The sequence below is a fragment of the Bombina bombina genome, chromosome 8 (genome assembly GCF_027579735.1).
Source record: "Bombina bombina isolate aBomBom1 chromosome 8, aBomBom1.pri, whole genome shotgun sequence".
Lineage (NCBI taxonomy): Eukaryota > Metazoa > Chordata > Amphibia > Anura > Bombinatoridae > Bombina > Bombina bombina.
The window spans coordinates 342,546,115-342,571,186 of NC_069506.1; the positions used below are offsets into that span (position 1 = coordinate 342,546,115).

A 25,072-nucleotide genomic window follows, 5' to 3' on the forward strand; every position below is an offset into this window, starting at 1 on the left:
TGGACAGAGCTGAAATCTGTCCCTTTAATGAACTAGCTGATAAACCCTTTTCTAAACCTTCTTGTAGAAAAGACAATATCCTAGCGATCCTAACCTTACTCCAGGAGTAACCTTTGGATTCGCACCAGGTATAGGTATTTCCGCCATATTTTATGGTAAATCCTTCTGGTAACAGGCTTCCTAGCCTGAATCAGGGTATCAATAACCGACTCAGAAAAAACCACGTTTTGATAAAATCAATCGTTCAATTTCCAAGCAGTCAGCTTCAGAGAAGTTAGATTTTGATGTTTGAATGGACCCTGTATCAGAAGGTCCTGTCTTAGAGGTAGAGACCAAGGCGGACAGGATGACATGTCCACCAGATCTGCATACCAAGTCCTGCGTGGCCATGCAGGTGCTATTAGAATTACTGATGCTCTCTCCTGTTTGATTTTGGCAATCAATCGAGGAAGCAGCGGGAAGGGTGGAAACACATAAGCCATCCCGAAGTTCCAAGGTGCTGTCAAAGCATCTAACAGAACTGCTCCCGGATCCCTGGATCTGGACCCGTAGCGAGGAAGTTTGGCGTTCTGGCGAGACGCCATGAGATCTATCTCTGGTTTGCCCCAACGTCGAAGTATTTGGGCAAAGACCTCCGGATGAAGTTCCCACTCCCCCGGATGAAAAGTCTGGCGACTCAAGAAATCCGCCTCCCAGTTCTCCACTCCCGGGATGTGGATTGCTGACAGGTGGCAAGAGTGAGACTCTGCCCAGCGAATTATCTTTGATACTTCCATCATTGCTAGGGAGCTTCTTGTCCCTCCCTGATGGTTGATGTAAGCTACAGTCGTGATGTTGTCCGACTGAAACCTGATGAACCCCCGAGTTGTTAACTGGGGCCAAGCCAGAAGGGCATTGAGAACTGCTCTCAATTCCAGAATGTTTATTGGAAGGAGACTCTCCTCCTGATTCCATAGTCCCTGAGCCTTCAGAGAATTCCAGACAGCGCCCCAACCTAGTAGGCTGGCGTCTGTTGTTACAATTGTCCAGTCTGGCCTGCTGAATGGCATCCCCCTGGACAGGTGTGGCCGATGAAGCCCACCATAGAAGAGAATTTCTGGTCTCTTGATTCAGATTCAGAGTATGGGACAAATCTGAGTAATCCCCATTCCACTGACTTAGCATGCATAATTGCAGCGGTCTGAGGTGCAGGCGTGCAAAAGGTACTATGTCCATTGCCGCTACCATTAAGCGATCACCTCCATGCATTGAGCTACTGACGGGTGTTGAATGGAATGAAGGACGCGGCATGCATTTTGAAGCTTTGTTAACCTGTCTTCTGTCAGGTAAATCTTCATTTCTACAGAATCTATAAGAGTCCCCCAAGAATGGAACTCTTGTGAGAGGAAAAAGAGAACTCTTCTTTTCGTTCACCTTCCATCCATGCGACCTTAGAAATGCCAGAACTAACTCTGTATGAGACTTGGCAGTTTGAAAGCTTGAAGCTTGTATTAGAATGTCGTCTAGGTACGGAGCTACCGAAATCCCTCGCGGTCTTAGTACCGCTTAGAAGGGCACCCAGAACCTTTGTGAAGATTCTTGGAGCCGTAGCCAGTCCGAATGGAAGAGCTACAAACTGGTAGTGCCTGTCTAAGAAGGCAAACCTTAGGTACCGGTGATGATCTTTGTGGATCGGTATGTGAAGGTAAGCATCCTTTAAATCCACTGTGGTCATGTACTGACCCTCTTGGATCATGGGTAAGATTGTCCGAATAGTTTCCATTTTGAACGATGGAACTCTTAGGAATTTGTTTAGAATCTTTAAATCTAAGATTGGCCTGAAAGTTCCCTCTTTTTTGGGAACCACAAACAGGTTTGAGTAGAACCCTTGTCCTTGTTCCGACCGTGGAACCGGATGGATCACTCCCATTAATAACAGATCTTGTACGCAGCGTAGAAACGCTTCTTTCTTTATCTGGTTTGTTGACAACCTTGACAGATGAAATCTCCCTCTTGGGGGAGATAATTTGAAGTCTAGAAGGTATCCCTGAGATATGATCTCTAGAGCCCAGGGATCCTGAACATCTCTTGCCCAGGCCTGGGCAAAGAGAGAGAGTCTGCCCCCCACTAGATCCGGTCCCGGATCGGGGGCTCTCGGTTCATGCTGTCTTTGGGGCAGCAGCAGGTTTCCTGGCCTGCTTGCTCTTGTTCCAGGACTGGTTAGGCTTCCAGCCTTGCCTGTAACGAGCAACAGCTCCTTCCTGTTTGGTGCAGTGGAGGTTGATGCTGCTCCTGTTTTGAAATTCCGAAAGGGACGAAAATTAGACTGTCTAGCCTTAGCTTTGGCTTTTGTCTTGAGGTAGGGCGTGGGCCCTTACCACCTGTAATGTCAGCGATAATTTCTTTCAAACCGGGGGCCCAAATAAAGACTGCCCCTTGAAAGGTATATTAAGTAATTTGGACTTAGAAGTCACATCAGCTGACCAGGATTTTAGCCACAGCGCCCTACGTGCCTGTATGGCGAATCCTGAGTTCTTAGCCGTGAGTTTAGTTAAATGTACTACGGCCTCCGAAATGAAAGAATTAGCTAGTTTAAGGACTCTAAGCCTGTCCGTAATGTCGTCTAGCGTAGATGAACTAAGGTTCTCTTCCAGCGACTCAATCCAAAATGCTGCCGCAGCCGTAATCGGCGCGATACATGCAAGGGGTTGTAATATAAAAACCTTGTTGAACAAACATTTTCTTAAGGTAACCCTCTAACTTTTTATCCATTGGATCTGAAAAAGCACAGCTATCCTCCACCGGGATAGTGGTACGCTTAGCTAAAGTAGAAACTGCTCCCTCCACCTTGGGGACCGTCTGCCATAAGTCCCTAGTGGTGGCGTCTATTGGGAACATCTTTCTAAATATTGGAGGGGGTGAGAACGGCACACCGGGTCTATCCCACTCCTTAGTAACAATTTCAGTTAGTCTCTTAGGTATAGGAAAAACGTCAGTACTCGCCGGTACCGCAAAGTATTTATCCAACCTACACAGTTTCTCTGGTATTGCAACGGTGTTACAATCGTTAAGAGCTGCTAAAACCTCCCCTAGTAATACACGAGGTTCTCCAATTTAAATTTAAAATTTGAAATATCTGAGTCCAATTTGTTTGGATCAGAACCGTCACCCACAGAATGAAGCTCTCCGTCCTCATGCTCTGCGAGCTGTGACGCAGTATCAGACATGGCCCTAGCATTGTCAGCGCACTCTGTTCTCACCCCAGAGTGATCACGCTTGCCTCTTAGTTCTGGTAATTTAGACAAAACTTCAGTCATAACAGTAGCCATATCTTGTAATGTTATCTGTAATGGCCGCCCAGATGTACTAGGCGCCCTAATATCACGCACCTCCCGGGCGGGAGATGCAGGTACTGCCGCGTGAGGCGAGTTAGTCGGCATAACTCTCCCCTCGCTGTTTGGTGGAAATTTGTTCACATTGTACAGATTGACTTTATTTTAAAGTAGCATCAATACAGTTAGTACATAAATTTCTATTGGGCTCCACCTTGGCAATTGGAACAAATGACACAGATATCTTCCTCTGAGTCAGACATGTTTAACACACTAGCAAAAAACTTACAACTGGTTATAATCTTTTTAGCAAAAAAATACTGTGCCTCAAAGAGGGTACTAAACGATTAAAATAACAGTTGAAATAATAACTGAAAAACAGTTATAGCATCAAACTTTAAAACAACACCACTCTTTAGCAAAGGTTTGTTCCCATTAGTAAAATAACCAATAATTAAATTTGACATAAAAAGTACAAAGTAACGTTTTTATGCACAGTCACTATAAGAATTCTCACAGCTCTGCTGAGAGAAGTTACCTCCCTTCAAAGAAGTTTGAAGACCCCTGAGATCTGTCAGAGATGAACCGGATCATGCAGGAAAAATAAAAGTGACTGACTGTAATTTTTTGATGCGTAGTAAAGAGCGCCAAAAACGGCCCCTCCCTCTCCCACACAGCAGTGAAGAGAAACGAAACTGTCACAATTACAAGCAAAAAACTGCCAAGTGGAAAATAATGCCAAATATCTATTCACACAGTACCTCAGCAATGTAAACGATTCTACATTCCAGCAAAAACGTTTAACATGATAAATAGTTATTAAAAGTATTAGTGACCTTTAGCAGAGTAGTTCCGGTGAAATACCATCCCCAGAATACTGAAGTGTATACATACATGTCATTTTAACGGTATGGCAGGATTTTCTCATCAATTCCATTCAGAAAATAAAAACTGCTACATACCTCAATGCAGATTCATCTGCCCGCTGTCCCCTGATCTGAAGCCTTTACCTCCCTCAGATGGCCGAGAACAGCAATATGATCTTAACTACTCCGGTTAAAATCATAGTAAAAAACTCTGGCAGATTCTTCCTCAAACTCTGCCAGAGAAGTAATAACACGCTCCGGTGCTATTGTAAAATAACAAACTTTTGATTGAAGTCATAAAAACTAAGTATAATCACCATAGTCCTCTCACACATCCTATCTAGTCGTTGGGTGCAAGAGAATGACTGGGACTGACGTAGAGGGGAGGAGCTATATGCAGCTCTGCTGGGTGAATCCTCTTGCATTTCCTGTTGGGGAGGAGTTATATCCCAGAAGTAATGATGACCCGTGGACTGATCACACATAACAGAAGAAATATATATATATATATATATATATATATACACACACACACATATATATATATATAATATATAACACACACACACATATATATATATAATATATATACACACACACACACACACATATACACACACATATATATATATATATATATACACATATACACACACACACACACATAATATATATACACACACACACACACACACACAGTATATATATATATATACACATACATGTTTAAAGACATATATAAACACATAAATACATATGTACACATATAAACACATAATTACATATATACACTTATAAACACATAAATACATATATACACATATAAACACATAAATACATATGTATACATATATAAACATATATATACACATATAAACACATAAATACATATGTACACAAATAAACATATATATATACACATATAAACACATAAATACATATGTATACATATATAAACATATAAACACATAAATACATATGTATACATATATAGACATGCATACACATAAGGAAGGAACAACAATTTCCTGATTAATATTCTTATTAGAAACAACCTTAGGAAGGAAACCAGGTTTGGTACGTAACACCACCTTATCAGAATGGAAATTAAGATAAGGAGAATCACATTGTAAAGCTGAAAGCTCAGAAACTCTGCGAGCAGAAGAAATAGCAACTAAAAATTTAAACTTTCCAAGATAACAACTTAATATCTATGGAATGCATAGGTTCAAACGGAACCCCTTGAAGAACATTAAGAACTAAATTCAAACTCCAAGGAGGAGCAATTGTTCTAAACACAGGCTTGATTCTAGTCAGAGCCTGACAAAAAAGATTGAACATCTGGAACATCTGCCAGACGTTTGTGTAGCAAAATAGACAAAGCAGAAATCTGTCCCTTTAAGGAACTTGCTGACAACCCTTTCTCCAATCCTTCTTGGAGGAAAGATAAAATCTTGGGAATCCTATATATACTCCATAAGTAGCCCTTGGATTCGCACCAATAAAGATATTTACGCCATATCTTATGGTAAATCTTTCTAGTAACAGGCTTACGTGCCTGAATCAGGTATCAATGACTGAATCAGAAAACCCTTGCTTAGATAAAATCAAGCGTTCAAATCTCCAAGCAGTCAGCTGCAGAGAAAATTAGATTTGGATGATGGAAGGGTCCCCTGAATGAGAAGGTCCTGCCTCAATGGAAGCTTCCACTGTGGCAGAGAGGACATGTCCACCAGATCAGCATACCAAGTCCTGCGAGGCCACGCAGGAGCGATGAGAATCACAGAATCCCTCTCCCTGTTTGATCAGAGCAATTACCCGGGGAAGGAGAGCAAACGGTGGAAACACATTAGCTAGGTTGAACGACCAAGGCACTGCCAAGGCATCTATCAGTTTCGGCTGAGGATCCCTGGACCTGGATCCATATCTCGGGAGCTTGGCATTCTGACGAGACACCATAAGATCCAGCTCCGGTCCTGGCCCCATCTGAGAATCAGGGTGGCAAAGACCTCTGGATGGAGTTCCCATTCCCCTGGATGAAACAAAAAATCCACTTCCCAGTTGTCCACTCCTGGGATGTAGATTGCTGACAGATAACAAGAGTGAGCTTCCGCCCACCTAATTATCTTGGATACTTCTGTCATCGTTAAGGAACTCCTTGTTACTCCCTGATGATTGATGTAAGCCACAGTCGTGATGTTGTCCTCCGACTGAAACCGGATGAATTTGGCCGAAGCCAACTAAGGCCAAGCCTGAAGCGCATTGAATATTGCTCTCAATTCCAGAATATTGATTGGAAGTAGAGACTCCGACCGAGTCCACACATCCTGAGCCTTCAGGGAATTCCAGACTGCACCCCAACCTAGTAGACTGGCGTCCGTTGTCACTATCACCCATGAGGGTCTGCGGAAGAACGTCCCTTGGGACAGATGATCCAGCGACAACCACCAAAGAAGAGAGTCTCTTGTCTCCTGATCCAGATCTATCTAAGGAGACAAATTTGCATAATCTCCATTCCACTGCCTGAACATGCTCAGTTGTAGAGGTCTGAGATGAAAACGAGCAAACGGAATGATGTCCATTGCCGCTACCATCAATCCAATTACTTCCATGCACTGAGCCACCGATGGCCGAGGATTGGAATAAAGGGTTCGGCGTGTATTCAGAATCTTTAACTTTCTTCCGTCAAAAAGATTTTCATGGATACCGAGTCTATTAGAGTTCCCAGGAAAGGAACCCTTGTCTGTGGAATTATGCAAACTCTTTTCTAGATTCACCTTCCACCCGTGAGTCCTTAGAAGGATAGAACAATGTCGGTATGAGACTTTGTCAGTTGGATAAGACGACGCCCTGGATCAGAATACCGTCCAGATAAGGCGCCACTGCAAATGCCCCGCGGTCTGAGAACCGCCAGCAAAGACCCTAGAACCTTCGTGAAGATCCTGGGTGCCGTGGCCAACCCCGAAAGGAAGGGTACACCACTGAAAATGTTTGTCCATAAAGGCAAACCTCAGGAACTGGTGACGATCTCTGTGGATAGGAATATGAAGATATGCATCCTTTAAGTCCACGGTAGTCATATATTGACCCCTCCTGGATCAATGGAAGAATTGTCTGAATAGTTTCCATCTTGAAGGATGGGGCTCTGAGAAACTTGTTTAGACTCTTAGATTTAAAATGGTCGGAACATTCCCTCTTTTTTGGAAACCACAAAAAGATTTGAGTAAAACCCCTGCCCCCTGTTCCCGTATAGGGACAGAACAAATTACTCCCATAGTGGAGAGGTCTTTTACACAACGTAAGAACGCCTCTCTTTTTATCTGGTCTACAGACAATCATGAAAGATTCCCCTTGGGCAGGAATTTTGAACTCCAGCTGATACCCTTGGGACACGATTTCCAGTGTCCATGGATCCTGAACGTCTCTTATCCAAGCCTGGACAAAGAGAGAAAGTCTGCCCCCTACTAGATCCGGTCCCGTATCGGGGGTCGCCCCTTCATGCTGTCTTGGGAGCAGCAGCGGGCTTCTTGGGTTGTTTACCCTTGTTCCAAGCCTGGTTGGGTCTCCAGGTGGCTTTGGGTTGAGAAAAGTTCCCTTCCTGTTTAGCGACAGAGTAAGGGGGGACTCTTTTTGAAATTACGAAAGGAACGAAAATTACTCTGTCGTCCCTTTCGCTTAGGATGTTTTGTCTGAAGGAGGAGATGACCCTTACCTCCTGTAAAATCAGAAATGATTTCTTCAAATCAGGCCCGAATAGGGTTTTTTCCCTTGAAAGGAATAGCCAAAAAGTTTAGATTTAGAGGACACATCCGCAGACGAAGATTTTAACCATAAGGCTCTGCGCGCTAAAATGGAAAATCCTGAATTCTATAGCCGCCAATTTGGGGGATCAGAAAGGCGGCATCCGTAATAAAAGAATTAGCCAGCTTAAGGGCCTTAATTCTATCCATTATTTCCTCTAAAGGAGTCTCAGTCTTCAGAGACTCTTCTAGTGCGTCAAACCTAAAGGCAGCCGCAGTTGTGACAGTTACAATGCAGGCCGTTGGTTTGTAATAGAAAACCTTGATGAATAACAAAAATTTATGCTTACCTGATGAATTTCTTTCTTTGCGATGTACCGAGTCCACGGATTCATCCTAACTTGTGGGATATTGTCCTTCCTGACAGGAAGTAGCAAAGAGAGCAACACAGCAGGGCTGTCTATATAGCTCCCCCCTTAACCACCACCCCCCAGTCCATTCAACGAAGGCCAAGGAAGAAAAGGAGAAACTATAAGGTGCAGAGGTGACTGAAGTTTACATAAAAAAATACTATCTGTCTTGAATAGACAGGGCGTGCCGTGGACTCGGTACCATCGCAAAAGAAAGAAATTTATTAGGTAAGCATAAATTTTGTTTTCTTTTGCATGATGTACCGAGTCCACGGATTCATCCTAACTTGTGGGATACCAATACCAAAGCTTTAGGACACAGATGAAGGGAGGGACAAGACAGGAACTAAACGGAAGGCACCACTGCTTGCAAAACCTTTCTCCCAAAAATAGCCTCCGAAGAAGCAAAAAGTATCAAATGATATAAAATTTTGAAAAGGTATGAAGCGACGACCAAGTCGCAGCCTTACAAATCTGTTCAACAGAAGCATCCTTTTTAAAAGGCCCATTGTGGAAGACTACCGCTCTAGAAGAATGAGCTGGTAATCCTTTCAGAGGCTGCTGTCCAGCAGTCTCATAAGCCAAATGGATGATGCTTTTCAGCCAAATGGAAGAGAGAAGTCGCCGTAGCCTTTTGACCCCTACGCTTTCCAGAATATAGCCAACAAACAAAGAAGATGTTTGACGAAAATATTTGGTTGCCTGCAAATAAAATTTCAAAGCACGAACCACGTCCAAGTTGTGAAATCAGACGTTCCTTCTTACAAGAAGGATTAGGGACACAGAGAAAGGAACAACAATTTCTTGACTGATATTCCTGTTAGTAACAACCTTAGGTAGGAACCCAGACTTGGTACGCAAAACCACCTTATCAGCATGGACACAAGATAAGGAGAGTCACATTGTTAATGCAGATAGTTCAGAAACTCTTCGAGCTGAAGAGATAGCAACTAGGAACAAAACTTCACAAGATAAAAGCTTAATATCTTGGAATGCATGGGTTCAAACGGGAACCCCCTGAAGAACTCTAAGAACTAAATTTAGACTCCATGGCGGAGGCAATAGGTTTAAACACAGGCTTAATTCTACTAAAGCCTGACAAAAAGACAGAACGTCTGGAACATCTGCTAGACGCTTGTGCAACAAAATAGACAAAGCAGATACTGTCCCTTTAGGGAACTAGCTGACAATCCTTTCTCCAATCCCTCTTGGAGAAAAGACAAAATCCTAGGAATCCTGATTTTACTCCAGGAGAAGCCTTTGGATTCGCACCAAAAAAGATATTTACGCCATATCTTATGATAAATTTCCTGGGTAACAGGCTTTCAAGCCTGAATCAAGGTAATTTATGACTGACTCAGAGAAAACCCGCTTTGATAGAATCAAGCGTTCAATCTCCAACTCTGGTGTTGCACCATAGCCGAACCAGCTGAGCAAACACCTCCGGATGGAGTTCCCACTCTCCCGGATGAAAAGGTCTGACAACTTAGAAAATCTGCCTCCCAGTTCTCTACACCTGGGATATAGATCGCTGACAGATGGCAAGAGTGAGCCTCTGCCCATTGGATTATACTTGAGATCTCTATCATCGATAAGGAACTCTTTGTTCCGCCCTGGATGATTGATATAAGCCCACAGTCGTTGATTGTTGTCCGACTGAAACCTGATGAATCTGGCCGAAGCAGCTGAGGCCATGCCTGGTGAGAGCATTGAATATCGCCTTAATTCCAGAATATTTATCGGTAGGAGAGCCTCCTCCCGAGTCCACAAACCCTGAGCTTTCAGCGAATTCCAGACTGCACCCCAGCCCAGAAGACTGGCATCTGTCGTCACTATAACCCATTTCTGGCCTGCGGAAAACACATTCCCATGGGACAGATGATCCTGTGACAACCACTAAAGAAGAGAGTCTCTGGTCTCTTGAACCAGATTTATCTGAGGAGATAAGATCCACATAATCCCCCATTCCACTGATTGAGCATGCATAGTTGCAGTGGTCTGAGATGCAGCGAGCAAACGGAACTATGTCCATTGCTGCTACCGTTAGTCAATTACCTCCATACACTGAGCCACAGACGGCCGAGGAATGGAATGAAGAGCTCGGCAGGTGGACAAAATCTTTTGATTTCCTGACCTCCATCAGAAATATTTTCATGTCCACTGAGTCTATCAGAGTCCCTAGAAATGAAACTCTTGTGAGGGGGGAAAAGAGAACTCTTTTTTACGTTCACTTTCCACCTGTGAGACCTAGAAAGGCCAACACTAAGTCTGTATGAGACTTGGCTAGTTGGATGGACGACGCTTGAATTAGAATGGTCTAGATAAGGGCCGCCACTGCTATGCCCCGTGGCCTTAGAACCGCCAGAAGGACCCTAGCACCTTCGTGAAGATTCACGGGCACTGTGGGCCAACCCGAAAGGAAGAGCCACAAACTGATAATGCTTGTCCAGAAAGGCGAACCTGAGGAACTGAGGTGATGATCTTTGTGGATAGGAATGTGCAGTATACGCATCCTTTAGTCCACGGTGGTCATATATTGACCCTCCTGGATCAATGGTAAGATAGTCCGAATGGTCTCCATCTTGAAAGATGGAACTCTTAGGAATTGGTTTAGGATCTTGAGATCCAGAATTGGTCTGAAGGTTCCCTCCTTTTTGGAACTATAAACAGATTGGAGTAGAAACCCTGCCCCTGTTCTGCTTTTGGAACTGGGCAGATCACTCCCATGGTAAAAAGGTCTTCTACACAGAGGTAAGAATGCCTCTCTTTTTGTCAGGTTTATAGACAATTGAGAAAGATGGAACCTCCCCCTTGGAGGGGAATCCTTGAAATCTAGAAGGTATCCCTGGGTTACAATTTCTACTGCCCAGGAAATCCTGATCGTCTCTTGCCCAGGCCTGAGCAAAGAGAGAGAGTCTGCCCCCTTCTAGATCCGGCCCCGGATCGTGGGGCTACCCCTTCATGCTGACTTAGTGGCAGCAGCAGGCTTTTGGCCTGTTTACCCTTGTTCCAAGCCTGATTAGGTCTTCAGGTTGGCTTGGATTGAGCAAGTTCCCCTCTTGCTTTGGCAGCAGGAGAAGAGGTAGAATGACCACTCTTGAAGTTTCGGAAAGGAACGAAAATTATTTTGTTTGGTCCTTGTCTTATTTGACTTATCCTGAGGGAGGTTTGCCCCTTCCTCCAGTAATGTCTGAAATGATTTCTTTCAATGCAGGCCCGAATAGGGGTCTTACCTTTAAAAGGGGATGGACAAAAGCTTAGATTTAGATGACACATCAGCTGACCAGGACTTAAGCCATAACGCTCTACGCGCTAAAATGGGCAAAACCTGAATTCTTAGCCGCTAATTTAGCAAGAGAAAAGAGGCGCGCGTCTGTAATAAAAGAATTAGCCAACTTAAGAGCCTTAATTCTGTCCAAAATATCATCTAGTGGGGTCTCCATCTGAAGAGCCTCTTCTAGAGCCTCAAACCAAAAGGCGAGCTGCAGTGGTTACAGAACAATGCATGCTATAGGTTGAAGAAGAAAACCTTGATGAAATTTTTTTTTTCTTTAGAGACCCTCTAATTTTTTATCCATAGGATCAATGAAGCACAACTGTCTTCAATAGGTATAGTTGTACGCTTAGCCAGGGTAGAAAGAAATAGCTCCCTCCACCTTAGGGACCGTCTGCCATGATTCCTTTATGGTGTCAGAAATGGGAAACATTTTCTTAAAAACAGGAGGGGGGAGAGAACGGAATACCTGGTTTATCCCACTCCTTAGAAACAATGTCCCGAAATCCTCTTAGGGACCGAAAACACATCAGTGTAAAACAGGAACCTCTAAATATTTGTCCATTTTACACAATTCCTCTGGAACTGCAATAGGGTCACAATCATCCAGAGTAGCTAAAACCTCCCTGAGCAATAAGCGGAGGTGCTCTAGCTTAAATTTAAATGCCGTCATATCTGAATCTGTCTGAGAGAACATCTTTCCTGAATCAGAAATCTCTCCCTCAGACAGCAAATCCCTCATCCCACTTCAGAACATTGTGAGGGAATATCGGATACGGCTACTAAAGCGTCAGAAGGCTCAGCATTTGTTCTTAAACCCGAAGCTACTGCGCTTCCCTTACAACCCAGGCAGCTTAGATAAAACTCTGTGAGGGTATTATTCAATAACTGAAGCCATATCTTGCAAGGTGAAAGAATTAGACACACTAGAAGTACTTGGCGTCGCTTGTGCGGGCATTACTGGTTGTGACACTTGGGGAGAACTAGATGGCAAAACTGATTTCCTTCTGTCTGAGAATCATCTAATGCCAAGCTTTAATAAGTCAAAATATGCTGTTTGCAATTTATAGACATATCAGTACAAGTGGGACACATTCTAAGAGGGGCTTCTAAACAAATTGAACAATGAGTTTCCTCAGTGTCAGACATGTTTAACAGTAATAAAGCAAGCAAGCTTGGAAAACACTTTATTTAATGAAAAAAAACACAATTTGCAAAAATGGTACTGTGCCTTTAAGAGAAAAAAAGGCATACACAAACTGCAAAACAGGTTAAAATTGCTTCAATTTTTCTGAAATTTTAACAGTGTACCCACTAAGCTTTAGAAGGATTGCACCACAAGTAAAAAAGCAATAGACCCCCAAATGAAAAAAACGGATTGATAATTGTCTAAAACCGGTTAAAACACCCTAAAGCACCTTGCCACAGCTCTGATGTGGCCCTACCTGCCCTTAGGAAGCGATAATATGGGGTTTAAAGCTTCAATTAGTCCTCAGAAGACTCTCAGGACCTCAGGAGTAGTTGCTTGCTGCTTGTAAATGTAGGCCCCGCCCACCTCACTCGTTGCTGGGGCCTACACAAAACCTAACAAAGCCTGCCTGAACGCCATGTGGGTTATAAAACAACCCCAAAGAACCCTCAAGCAAATGTCCATAAAACAGAAAACGTTACTCCAGACACAAAAAACGTTTGTCCCAAATTCACATAACAAACTGAGTGCCCACAAAAAATAACCCTTTACGCAAGCTAGTAAAAAACTCTGATAACACTAGGATTACTGCTTACCCTTCCCCCTAATGGGGATACTGTCAGCCTTTCTGAGTTAACACAGTCTCTGAAGAAAATACGACCTTGAAACATACCTCATTGCTGTATAGCAAGAAACTGTTCCTCACACTGAAGTTTCCTGTACTCCTCAGCTTCTGTGGAGAACAGCAGTGGACCTTAGTTACAAATGCTAAGATCATCATCCTCCAGGCAGAAATCTTCATCTATGTCCTGCCTGAGAGTAAATAGTACAACACTAGGTACCATTTAAAAATAACAAACACTTGATTGAAAATAAAATAAAACTAACAGTTTAACACCTCTTCTCTTTACTCTTCCAGCTTAGAGCAGCAAAGAGAATGACTGGGGGGTAGAGTTAAGGGCGGGAGCTATATAGACAGCTCTGCTGTGGTGCTCTCTTTGCTACTTCCTGTCAGAAGGACAATATCCCACAAGTTAGGATGAATCCGTGGACTCGGTACATCATGCAAAAGAAATATAGCTTTTTCCAGAAGACCCTCCAACTTTTTATCCAGGGATAGTCGTACGCTTAGCCAGGGTAGAGATTAGCTCCCTCTACCTTAGGGACCGTTTGCCAAGAGTCCCCGAACGGCGTCAGCTATAGGGTACATCTTCTTAAAAATAGGAGAAGGGGGAGAACGGGATACCCGGTCTTTCCATTCCTGTATAATAATTTCCGAAATTCTCTTGGGAACCGGCAAATGAAAAAAAAACATCTGAATAAGAAGGGACCTCTAAGTATTTTGTCCATTTTACTTAATTTCTCTGGTAGGACCAAATAGAGTCACAGTCGTCCAGAGTCATCAAAACCTCATCGCAGCAAAAGGCGTAGGTGTTTCAAGTTTAAATCTGAAGGACATGACTTCAGACTCTGTCGGTGGTAATGCACTTCCTGAGTCAGACAGTTCCCCTCAGACAGGGCCTCCCTACTCCCCAATTCAGAGCCCTGGGAAGGTATATCAGAGTAGCCATTAAAGCATCAGAAGTCGCAGGGACCACGTGGGTCTCTGTCCTACTGCGCTTGCCTTGCAAAACCGGCAACTTAGATAAAACTTCAGTAAGCCATATCTTGCAGAGTGAATGAAGTGGACACAGTGAAGAACATGGTGTCTCTTGAGTGGGCGTTAATGGCTGTGACGCTTGGGGAGAAAGTTGCGGCCATACCTGAGTCTCATCAGTCTGAGAAACATCTCTAGATATATCTTTGTAAAGAAAAACTGCTCTCTACATTGCAATGCCCTCTCAGTGCATGAGGGACAAAAAGTAAGTGGGGGTTCCACATTGGCATTTAAACACATGGAACAAGTACTGGCATTAAGATCGTCCATAGTGAAAACAAAATGGTATTCAGATATGTAATACACCCTTTACCAAAACTGTTGCAAAACAAAAACAACTGTGCCTTTAATAAAAATCTTTTTTTTTTTTTTTTTTTTAAATATCTATATTAGTCTCAGCCACTTGAAATGAAGAAAAATACAACATGCACTCTACATATTCAGTGTCTCACAGGACAACATATATCAGAAATACAATCATTGATTTGTAGCAATATTTATACACAGAAAAAAGAAACAAGCAAAACAAAATTTCATGTCAATACCACACTTATCCATTTATCCGATAAGTACTGTTAGAAAGTGGCTAATTTCACCTGTATATACCTAAAACAACAAAAAACAAGGGCATAAAAAAGAAACAAACAAAAACAAAAACAAAAAGGGGAGCGAGGAGAGAAGAAAAAAAAAAAAAAAAAGGAGGGGAAATCGTTTTAAAGTCCCCCCCCCTTTCTCCCAGGATCCAAGGGATACCGGACATCGTCTAGACTATCTATTCTTGACCGAGGCTAATCTATATCACTTCTATTTCTAATCCAGGTATCCGGGAATACCTGATGTATAACCAATTCTGCAAGGCTTACAGAGCCAACAAAAGGCCTATAAAATCTGTCTCTGCAGACAACTTGGGTATGGACTTAATAAATGGAGCCCAGCCCTTCCAAAAACTCTATAATTTTTTTTTCAGATACTTGCTGTAGATGAAAGGATTCAAAATAATATGAGCTTGGATGTCTCTTTAAAACTAGTGACAAACCTAGGAGAGAGATCTTTGATATCCATTTTTTTAAAGATTTTATACCCTCATGTTAATATAATAGTATTTTAGAATACGCATTCTTACACCCCCTCTCGGATCTGAAAAAAGATAAACACTATATCTTCCAGAGAAAAGGAGGATAGTACTTCAATTCAAAGACCTCTATATACCCAGAATTGGACCTTCAGCCATAACTGAGAGATTTTAGGACAAGCCCATACCCAATATGGAGGAGATCAGCCCGAAAATATGAGCAATGCTCGAACCTGAAAATTTTAAGCAGGAAAAGATTTGGCCAATAGAGCCGGAGATGAGTAATAATTATTTAGTAATTTAGATGGGATTCTTTCCAACCTCACTGGAAACCGGGAATCTGGCCACTATCGAGAGACTATTAAATACTTTACTTGCGGTCTATAGAAGGAATATATGAAGCCAGAATTTTATAAATTTATCCTCCTCTAGCACACCTTGCTTGGTCACATAATATTATAAATTAAAGAGATTGACGCATCGCCAAGAATACAATTTTTAATACAGATCTTGACCTCAGACCAATCGCATCTCCTAGATGAGTACCATTTCGGAGAGCTGACAAAATGTCGAAAAATATTTTGCTCAGCACACTGTACAAAAAACTTTTTTATAACAGTGGCTTTGGAGGAGAAAACGTTGTGTTTTATGTATCCCCAAAAAGATAACTAAATTTGAATATTAACTGCACACTTTTAAAATAAAATAAAATCATCTCGCCACAGCTCTGCTGCGGCGCCTATCTGCCTCCCCTAATGACCAGAGACAAAACGAGTACCCGAGCAGCAGAGTGTCTAAACACGCCGTTGTTCTACCACCCCACGCGGGTCCAGACAAGCACTGGAGTCAAGTATCTTTCCGAATCCCAGGAAGGACACTGCGCGGCTTCCCCCAGCGCGCAAAAGAGTGCCCCGCCCATCGTGGGCGTACCAAAACGAAAACTTACCGGGCGGCTCAGTACTTCAATAACAAAAACAAAACGGAGCCGCCTGGAGAATGTCGCACCTAACACAAGTGTCTAATATAAACATAAGCCCTGTCCCCCATATAAACAAAATAACTCCCGGTCTGCTTGTGACAAACTCTTGCTGTGAGTAAAACTAGAGCAGAGTTATTTCCGTGTAACACTTGAATAAAAATCCCCAGCGTCAGCCCAAACATAAGGGGGTTAAATAGAGTGCCTCTCTAACTAAAAACACCCCCAGATGACATTATGCCCCCAATGAATAGGTCAAATAATGACACGCAGCCACTCCAGAACCATATAAGGTCACAGACATAGGGTAAAAGAGCCGCTCATAGAGGAAAAACGACAGCCCTTTCTGTGTTACTAAGTGTTCACAGAAAGCAGTAGACTGCACATACCTCAATGCTGAGGAAACAGCATAACTTGTCCCACACTGCCAGAGGTCACTTCTTCTCCTCCAGGAATCTTTGGGAACAAACCGGGCCTTAGATAAAATTTGCTAAGACCATATTCAGCAGGGCAGCACACAGTCTGGGAGTCACAGAGAACACGTACTTGAATCTGTACAGATCCAATTGCTCTACCACTTAAGCAAAAATAGTACACCACTGGCACCATTTAAAAAATAATAAACTCTTGATTGAAGAATCTAAACTAACACCTCACTCTTACCTCTTCCTATCACTAACCACAGCAAAGAGAATGACTGGGGTGGGAGGGAAGGAGAGCTTTATATATACAGCTCTGCTGGTGGTGCTCTTTGCCTCCTCCTGCTGACCAGGAGGCGTGATCCCATAAGTAAGGATGAAATACGTGGACTCGTCATATCTTGTAAAAGAAATCTCTCTGTAGCGTCCTCAATGAGCCCAGTACAAAGCAGCATAAATGAGGAACGTGAGATTTCATCCAAGACCTTTATCTATGTAAAATTTTTCAGCAGCACGTACTACAAAAGATTAACTCAATGTACAAGTTTAAAAAAAACATCAGAATCCCACAAACATACACAGACGCAGCTCAAATAGCAATACTCACCTGACTTATGGAGGCTTATTGAGCGGGAGATTAGGAAAGAGCCCGTTGCTAGGGTGTCCCTCCGAATCACCAATATTCAATACTTTGTTATTTGCCAGTAGTCAATGTGTCTAGGCAGGGAAACACATTGTCCCCAATTTACGGATCTCAGACCAGTCCTGGAGGTTATTGTCAGCTTAGTATGAAGCAGCTTCAGTGAGCGGAAGCAGGCAAGGCGAACATAATACTGTGGTATAGTTATTAAGGCACAAAAACAGTTCCTCCAACCTGAAATCCAGAGATTCTCCGGTTAGTGTGTAGCTTGTATATTCTAGACAAAGTGTCATTATATTATTCATTTAAATCTGCTAGAAGACTCAGCCGTAAAAAACCTCTGCAGACACTGACATCCCCCAAAAAGTATTTGCTTTTCTAATTTATCTCTATTGATCTTTGTTAACAGTATTGTTTTTGTCAATAAGCTTTATCAGGAAATACCTATCAGCCAATAAACTTTATCAGTAAATACCTATCAGCCAATAAACTTTATCAGTAAGTACCTATCAGCCAATAAACTTTATCAGGATAGTACCTATCAGCCAATTAAAACTTTATCAGGAAGTACCTATCTGCCCAATAAGCTTTATCAGTAAGTACCTATCTGCCAATAAACTTTATCAGTAAGTACCTATCTGCCAATAAGCTTTATCAGGAAGTACCTATCTGCCCAATAAGCTTTATCAGTAAGTACCTATCTGCCAATAAACTTTATCAGGACGTACCTATCAGACAATAAACCTTTAATCAGTAAGTACCTATCAGCCAATAAGCTTTATCAGCGGAAGTACCTATCTGCCAATAAACTTTATCAGTAAATACCTATCAGCCAATAAACTTTATCGTAAGTACCTATCCAGCCATAAACTTTATCAGTAAGTACCTATCAGCCAATAAACTTTATCAGGAAGTACCTATCAGCCAATAAACTTTATCAGGAAGTACCTATCAGCCAATAAACTTTATCAGGAAGTACCTATCTGCAAATAAGCTTTATCAGTAAGTACCTATCTGCCAATAAACTTTATCAGGAAGTACCTATCTGCCAATAAGCTTATCAGTAAATACCTATCAGCCAATAAACTTTATCAGGAAGTACCTATCAGCCAATAAACTTTATCAGGAAGTACCTATCAGCCAATAAACTTTATCAGTAAGTACCTATCTGCCAATAAACTTTATCAGGAAGTACCTATCTGCCAATAAACTTTATCAGGAATACCTATCTGCAAATAAACTTATCAGGAAGTACTATCAGCCAATAAACTTTATCAGGAAGTACCTATCTGCAAATAAACTTTATCAGGAAGTAACCTATCAGCCAATAAACTTTATCAGGAAGTACCTATCAGCCAATAAACTTTATCAGGAAGTACCTATCAGCCAATAAACTTTATCAGGAAGTACCTATCAGCCAATAAACTTTATCAAGGAAGAGTACCTATCAGCCAATAAACTTTATCAGGAGAGTACCTATCTGCCATAAGCTTTATCAGTTAAGTACCTATCTGCCAATAAGCTTTATCAGTAAGTACCTATCTGCCAATAAGCTTTATCAGTAAGTACCTATCTGCCAATAATCTTTAATAGGAATTACCTATCAGGCAATAACTTTATCAGGAAGTACCATTCTGCTAATAAGCTTTAATATGAAGTGCCTATAAGTAAGTACCTATCTGCCAATAAGCTTTATAAGGAATTACCCTAGCTGCCAATAAGCTTAAACCAGCAGTAAAACATTTTAAAGGGACATGAAACCCAAAGTTTTTCTTTCATGATTAAGATAGAACATGCAATTGTAAACAACTTTGCTTCATTCTCTTGGTATCCTTTTTTTTGAAGGAGCAGCAATGCACCTGCTGGGATCTAGCCAAAAACGCTGGGTGAGCCAATAACATAAGGGATATATGTGCAGCCACCAATCCGCATCTTATGAGCCTACCTAGGTATGATTTTTCAACAAAGGATATCAAGAGAATAAAACAAAGAAGATAATAGAAGTAAATTGGAAAGTTGTTCAAAATTACATGCTCTATCTGAATCATTAAAGAAAAAATGTGGGTTTCGTGTCCCTTTAAATGGACATTGTACACTGGATTTTCTTTGCATAAATGTTTTGTAGATGATCCATTTATTTAGCCATCTCAGAGTGTTTTGTAACAATGTTTAGTTTTGCTTATTTTTTTAACAACATTGTGCTGATTTTCAGACTCCTAACCAAGCCCCCACAGTGTCAGATGTATACGCTCATTTACAGACTCCTAAAGGCTCCTGATTTATTTATCTAATCTGTCTTTTCATATGCAGGGAAGGAGGTGGTCTCTGCTCTTCTTGCTTTCCGAGCCCCTTTCATCGGGTGTCCCAGATTAACCCTCATCTACAGAGTTAAAACTGGGAGCTTCTAAGTAAGTTTTTAACAGGTTTTATACTGGATTTTTATATCAGTTTCTGTGCATATTGCTCTTTATAGTAGTGTTGATTACATGCAGTTAAGTGACAATTGGGGTATACTGTCCCTTTAAGGTCAGGCAGAGCATGCAGTTTTTAACAGACTTTTCCAATTTGCTCTTTTATCAAATGATTTTGTTCTCTTGGTATACTTTGTTGTAAAAAAAATATACCTAGGTAGGCTAAGGAGCAGAATGCTCATTGGTTGCCCAGATGTGTTCAGCTAGCTCCCTGTAGTGGATTTCTACGGACTTCAACCAAGTGCTTAACCCCTATGCAGCAAGCAGAAGTACAGCAATACAATGCTATAAAGTATCTTCTTTTACAACCATTTAAATGGTCTGTGAGACGGAGAAAATACATTTCATTTCTGTAACTTACTCCTGTTCTCTCTGTACATAAAATGTGTATATAATTATGTTTGTGGCTGTACCTGATAAATATAGCTAAGCAATCACTTAGTGCACAGGTGGCGAACCTTAGCATGCCAGCCGGAGGTGATACACAACATAAACTGCTGCTACCACCATACTGCCCACTGCAAGCAACATACTGTCTGCAAGCAACATACTGTCTGCAAGCAACATACTGTCTGCAAGCAAAATACTGCCCACTGCAAGCAACATACTGTCTGCAAGCAACATACTGTCTGCAAGCAACATACTGTCTGCAAGCAACCATACTGCCCACTGCAAGCAACATAGTGTCCTGCAAGCAAAATAGTGTCTGCAAGCAACATACTGCCCACTGCAAGCAACATACTGTCTGCAAGCCACATACTGTCTGCAAGCAACATACTGCCCACTGCAAGCAACATACTGTCTGCAAGCAACATGCTGTCTGCAAGCAACATACTGCTCACTGCAAGCAACATACTGTCTGCAAGCAACATACTGCCCACTGCAAGCAACATACTGTCTGCAAGCAACATACTGTCTGCAAGCAAAATACTGCCCACTGCAAGCAACATACTGTCTGCAAGCAACATACTGCCCACTGCAAGCAACATACAGTCTGCAAGCAACATACTGCCCACTGTAAGCAACATACTGCCCACTGCAACCAACATACCGCCTGCAAGCAAAATGCTGTCTGCAAGCAACATGCTGTCTGCAAGCAACATACTGCCCACTGCAGCAACATACTGTCTGCAAGCAACATACTGTCTGCAAGCAAAATACTGTCCACTGCAAGCAACATACTGTCTGCAAGCAACATACTGTCTGCAAGCAAAAATACTGCACCACTGAAAGCAACATACTGTCTGCAAGCAACATACTGTCTGCAAGCAACATACTGTCTGCAAGCAAATACTGTCTGCAAGCAACATACTGCCCACTGCAAGCAAAATACTGTCTGCAAGCAACATGCTGTCTGCAAGCAACATACTGCCCCACTGCAAGCAACATACTGTCTGCAAGCAACATACTGTCTGCAAGGCAACATACTGCCCACTGCAAGGAACATACTGTCTGCAAGCAACATACTGCCCACTGCAAGCAAATACTGTCTGCAAGCAACAATACTGCCCACTGCAAGCAACATACCGTCTGCAAGCAACATACTGCCCACTGCAAGCAACATACTGCCCACTGCAAGCAACATACCGTCTGCAAGCAAAATACTGTCTGCAAGAAACATGCTGTCTGCAAGCAACATACTGCCCACTGCAGCAACATACTGTCTGCAAGCAACATACTGTCTGCAAGCAAAATACTGTCCACTGCAAGCAACATACTGTCTGCAAGCAACATACTGTCTGCAAGCAAAATACTGCCCACTGCAAGCAACATACTGTCTGCAAGCAACATACTGTCTGCAAAGCAACATACTGCCCACTGCAAGCAACATACTGCCCACTGCAAGCAACATACCGTCTGCAAGCAAAATACTGTCTGCAAAGCAACATACTGCCCACTGCAAAGCAACATACTGCCCACTGCAAGCAACATACCGTCTGCAAGCAAAATACTGTCTGCAAGCAACAATGCTGTCTGCAAGCAACATACTGCCCACTGCAGCAACATACTATCTGCAAGCAACATACTGTCTGCAAGCAAAATACTGTCCACTTGCAAGCAACATACTGTCTGCAAGCAACATACTGTCTGCAAGCAAAATACTGCCCACTGCAACATACTGTCTGCAAGCAACATACTGCCCACTGCAAGCAACATACCGTCTGCAAGCAAAATACTGTCTGCAAGCAACAGTGTCATGCAAGCAAATGCATGAATACTGTCTGCAAGCAACATACTGCCCACTGTAAGCAACATACTGTCTGCAAGCAACATACTGCCCACTGCAAGCAACATACTGTCTGCAAGCAACATACTGTCTACAAGCACATACTGCCCACTGCAAGCAACATACTGCCCACTGCAAGCAACATACTGTGTGCAAGCAAAATACTGCCCACTGAAAGCAACATACTGTCTGCAAGCAACCATACTGCCCACTGAAAGCAACATACTGTCTGCAAGCAACATACTGCCCACTGCAAGCAACATATTGTCTGCAAGCAACATACTGCCCACTGCAAGCAACCATACTGTCCCACTGCAAGCAAAATACTGCCCACTGCAAGCAAAATACTGTCTGCAAGCAACATACTGCCCACTGCAAGCAACATACTGTCTGCAAGCAACATACTGTCTGCAAGCAACATTACTGCCCACTGCAAGCAACATACTGCCCCACTGCAAGCAACATCCTGTCTGCAAGCAACATACTGCCAACTGCACAGCAACATACTGCCCCACTGCAAGCAACATAGTGTCTGCAAGCAACATACTGTCTGCAAGCAACATACTGTCTGCAAGCAACATGCCGTCTGCAAGCAACATGCCGTCTGCAAAGCAACATGCTGGTCTGCAAGCAACATGCTGTCTGCAAGCAACATGCTGTCTGCAAGAGACTGTTATAGGAAATAATTACCAGCTTGGTTTTGCTAAACCCTGCTTAAAGGGACACTCAGGTTAAATTAAATTTTCATGATTCAGATACAGCATGTAATTTTAAACAACTTTCCAGTTTACTTCCATTAAAAAAAAATGTGCACAGTCTATTATATTTACAATTTTTGAGTCACCAGATCCTACTGAGCATGTGCAAGAATTCAGAGACTATACGTATATGCATTTGTGATTTGGCTGATTGCTGTCACATGGTACAAGGGGGAGTGGAAATATACATAACTTTGAAATTTGTTATAAAAAAATCTACTACTCATTTGAAGTTCAGACTAAGTGCTATTGAATTGTCTTGTTATCTTGCATTTGTTGATTATGCAAATCTAATGTGTTGACCTTTAAGTCAATAATCTGAATAACACAGGGATTGCCTGGAGAGATTGTTCCATTCTTAAATGAACCTAGTGGGGCATCTTCTACTTTCTTACCACTCTCTAGCCCCCTTTGACTTTAAAAAGCCTATGGATACATTTTATGTTTATCTATTTAAGCTTATCAACCCTATTCTCTGTATGGGCAACTGCCTCTGTGTCCTCAGTGTCACCCTTCCCTTTACTTACTTTGGCAGCTCCAGCAGCAGTGTATGGACAGTTTCCCAGGATGCTTTGCAGTTGTTCAGGACAGTTTACGGATACTAGAGAAGTTACCTGCACACGTCCGGCCCAACCACTGACACGTGCAAAGGGTTGGAGCTTAAAATTAAGGAACTCCAGCTGAGGAACATTAGACACAATCTTGCTGACCTAAAAGATTTTAGCAAGAAAAAACAGTAAGCTGGGAGTTCCATTCTGTTTACTGAAAATAAAAACAAAATCCATACAGCCAACTAGCTAGCAAAACAGCTCCAATACAAAAGGTTTTATTACTAATTAGAAAGAAGGAAATTATTTAGATGATTTTTTCAAGATCTCTTTCAAACAGGGTGAAAATCTCACATCCGGTATTGAAGTTTAATATAAAGTAGCACATTTCATTCATGAGATTATTTATTTACTAAACAAACTCATTGTGTTACAGTGTATGTGAGCTTGGGGAATGTGATGTATAAAGCTAATACACTATGGAATGCAACCTTTCCTTTTCATTGTTGTTTTCACAATGTGAAGCTTCTACCAAATGAATTTGAGATTGTGAAGGTTGCTCAAGCTTTTTCAAGCTATGCCCCTTATATCACTTTTGTTCAGATAATTAGTTTATTGTTCACATTCTGCACCTACCTGCATTAAAGTGACATTTAACAGTATTAACCCTTTTAATGTGTTCCCAATTATCTATTTGCCTAGAAAAGCTATGTAAACAAGAGGCCAAGCAACATGCAATTAACCTTCCATTGTGGGGGAGGAAAGAGCCCAACTTTTCTGAAAAGGGTCTTATTGCAGCTATGGACTCAGTTAAAGGGACAGAAACATTTTTTGTTTCATAATTCAGATTCAGAGAGCATGCAATTTTAAGCAACTTTCTAATTTACTTATATTATTCAATTTACCTTTGTTCTCTGGCTATCTTTATTTGAAAAAGCAGAATTGTAAAAGATAAGGAGCCTGTCCATTTTTGTTTAGCACCTGGGTAGCACTTGCTGATTAGTGACTACATTTAACCACCAATCAGCAGGCGTTACCAAGGTGCAGAACCAAAAATGGGCCGGGTTCTATGCTTACATCTTTCAGCTGCTTGCCCAAGTATATGGTCCCTTTAAAGAGCTATAACCTGCAAACTTGTATTTGTACAGTTATAAAAAAGCTTTTATACTGAACTGCAGGCCTTTTTTTAAAAAATACATTTTTTCATATATTAAAGGGATACTGAACCCATTTTTTTTTTCTTTCATGATTCAGATAAAGGGTGCAATTTTAAGCAACATGTGAATTTACTCCTATTATAAAAATGTGTTTGTTCTCTTGGTATCTTTATTTTAAAAAGCAGGAATGTAAGCTTAGAAGCCGGCCCATCTTTGGTTCAGCACCTGGGTTGGGCTTGCTGATTGGTGGCTAAATGTACCCACCAATCAGCAAGCGCTATCACGAGTGCTGAACCAAAAATGGACTGGCTCGTAAGCTTACATTCCTGCTTTTTCAAATAAAGTTACCAAGAGATT

General features: G+C 41.9%; 1 protein-coding gene across 1 annotated transcript in view; it reads right to left on the bottom strand.

Moving 5' to 3' along the window:
• Nucleotides 1-25,072, bottom strand: part of TBCEL (tubulin folding cofactor E like) — a 307,875-nt gene that overhangs the window by 162,098 nt on the left and 120,705 nt on the right. Inside the window, 6 exon segments of the mRNA XM_053691582.1 lie at nt 17,522-17,546; nt 17,548-17,788; nt 23,538-23,601; nt 23,604-23,643; nt 23,645-23,674; nt 23,676-23,720. Of these exon segments, the coding sequence (XP_053547557.1) occupies nt 17,522-17,546; nt 17,548-17,788; nt 23,538-23,601; nt 23,604-23,643; nt 23,645-23,674; nt 23,676-23,720 (445 nt within the window).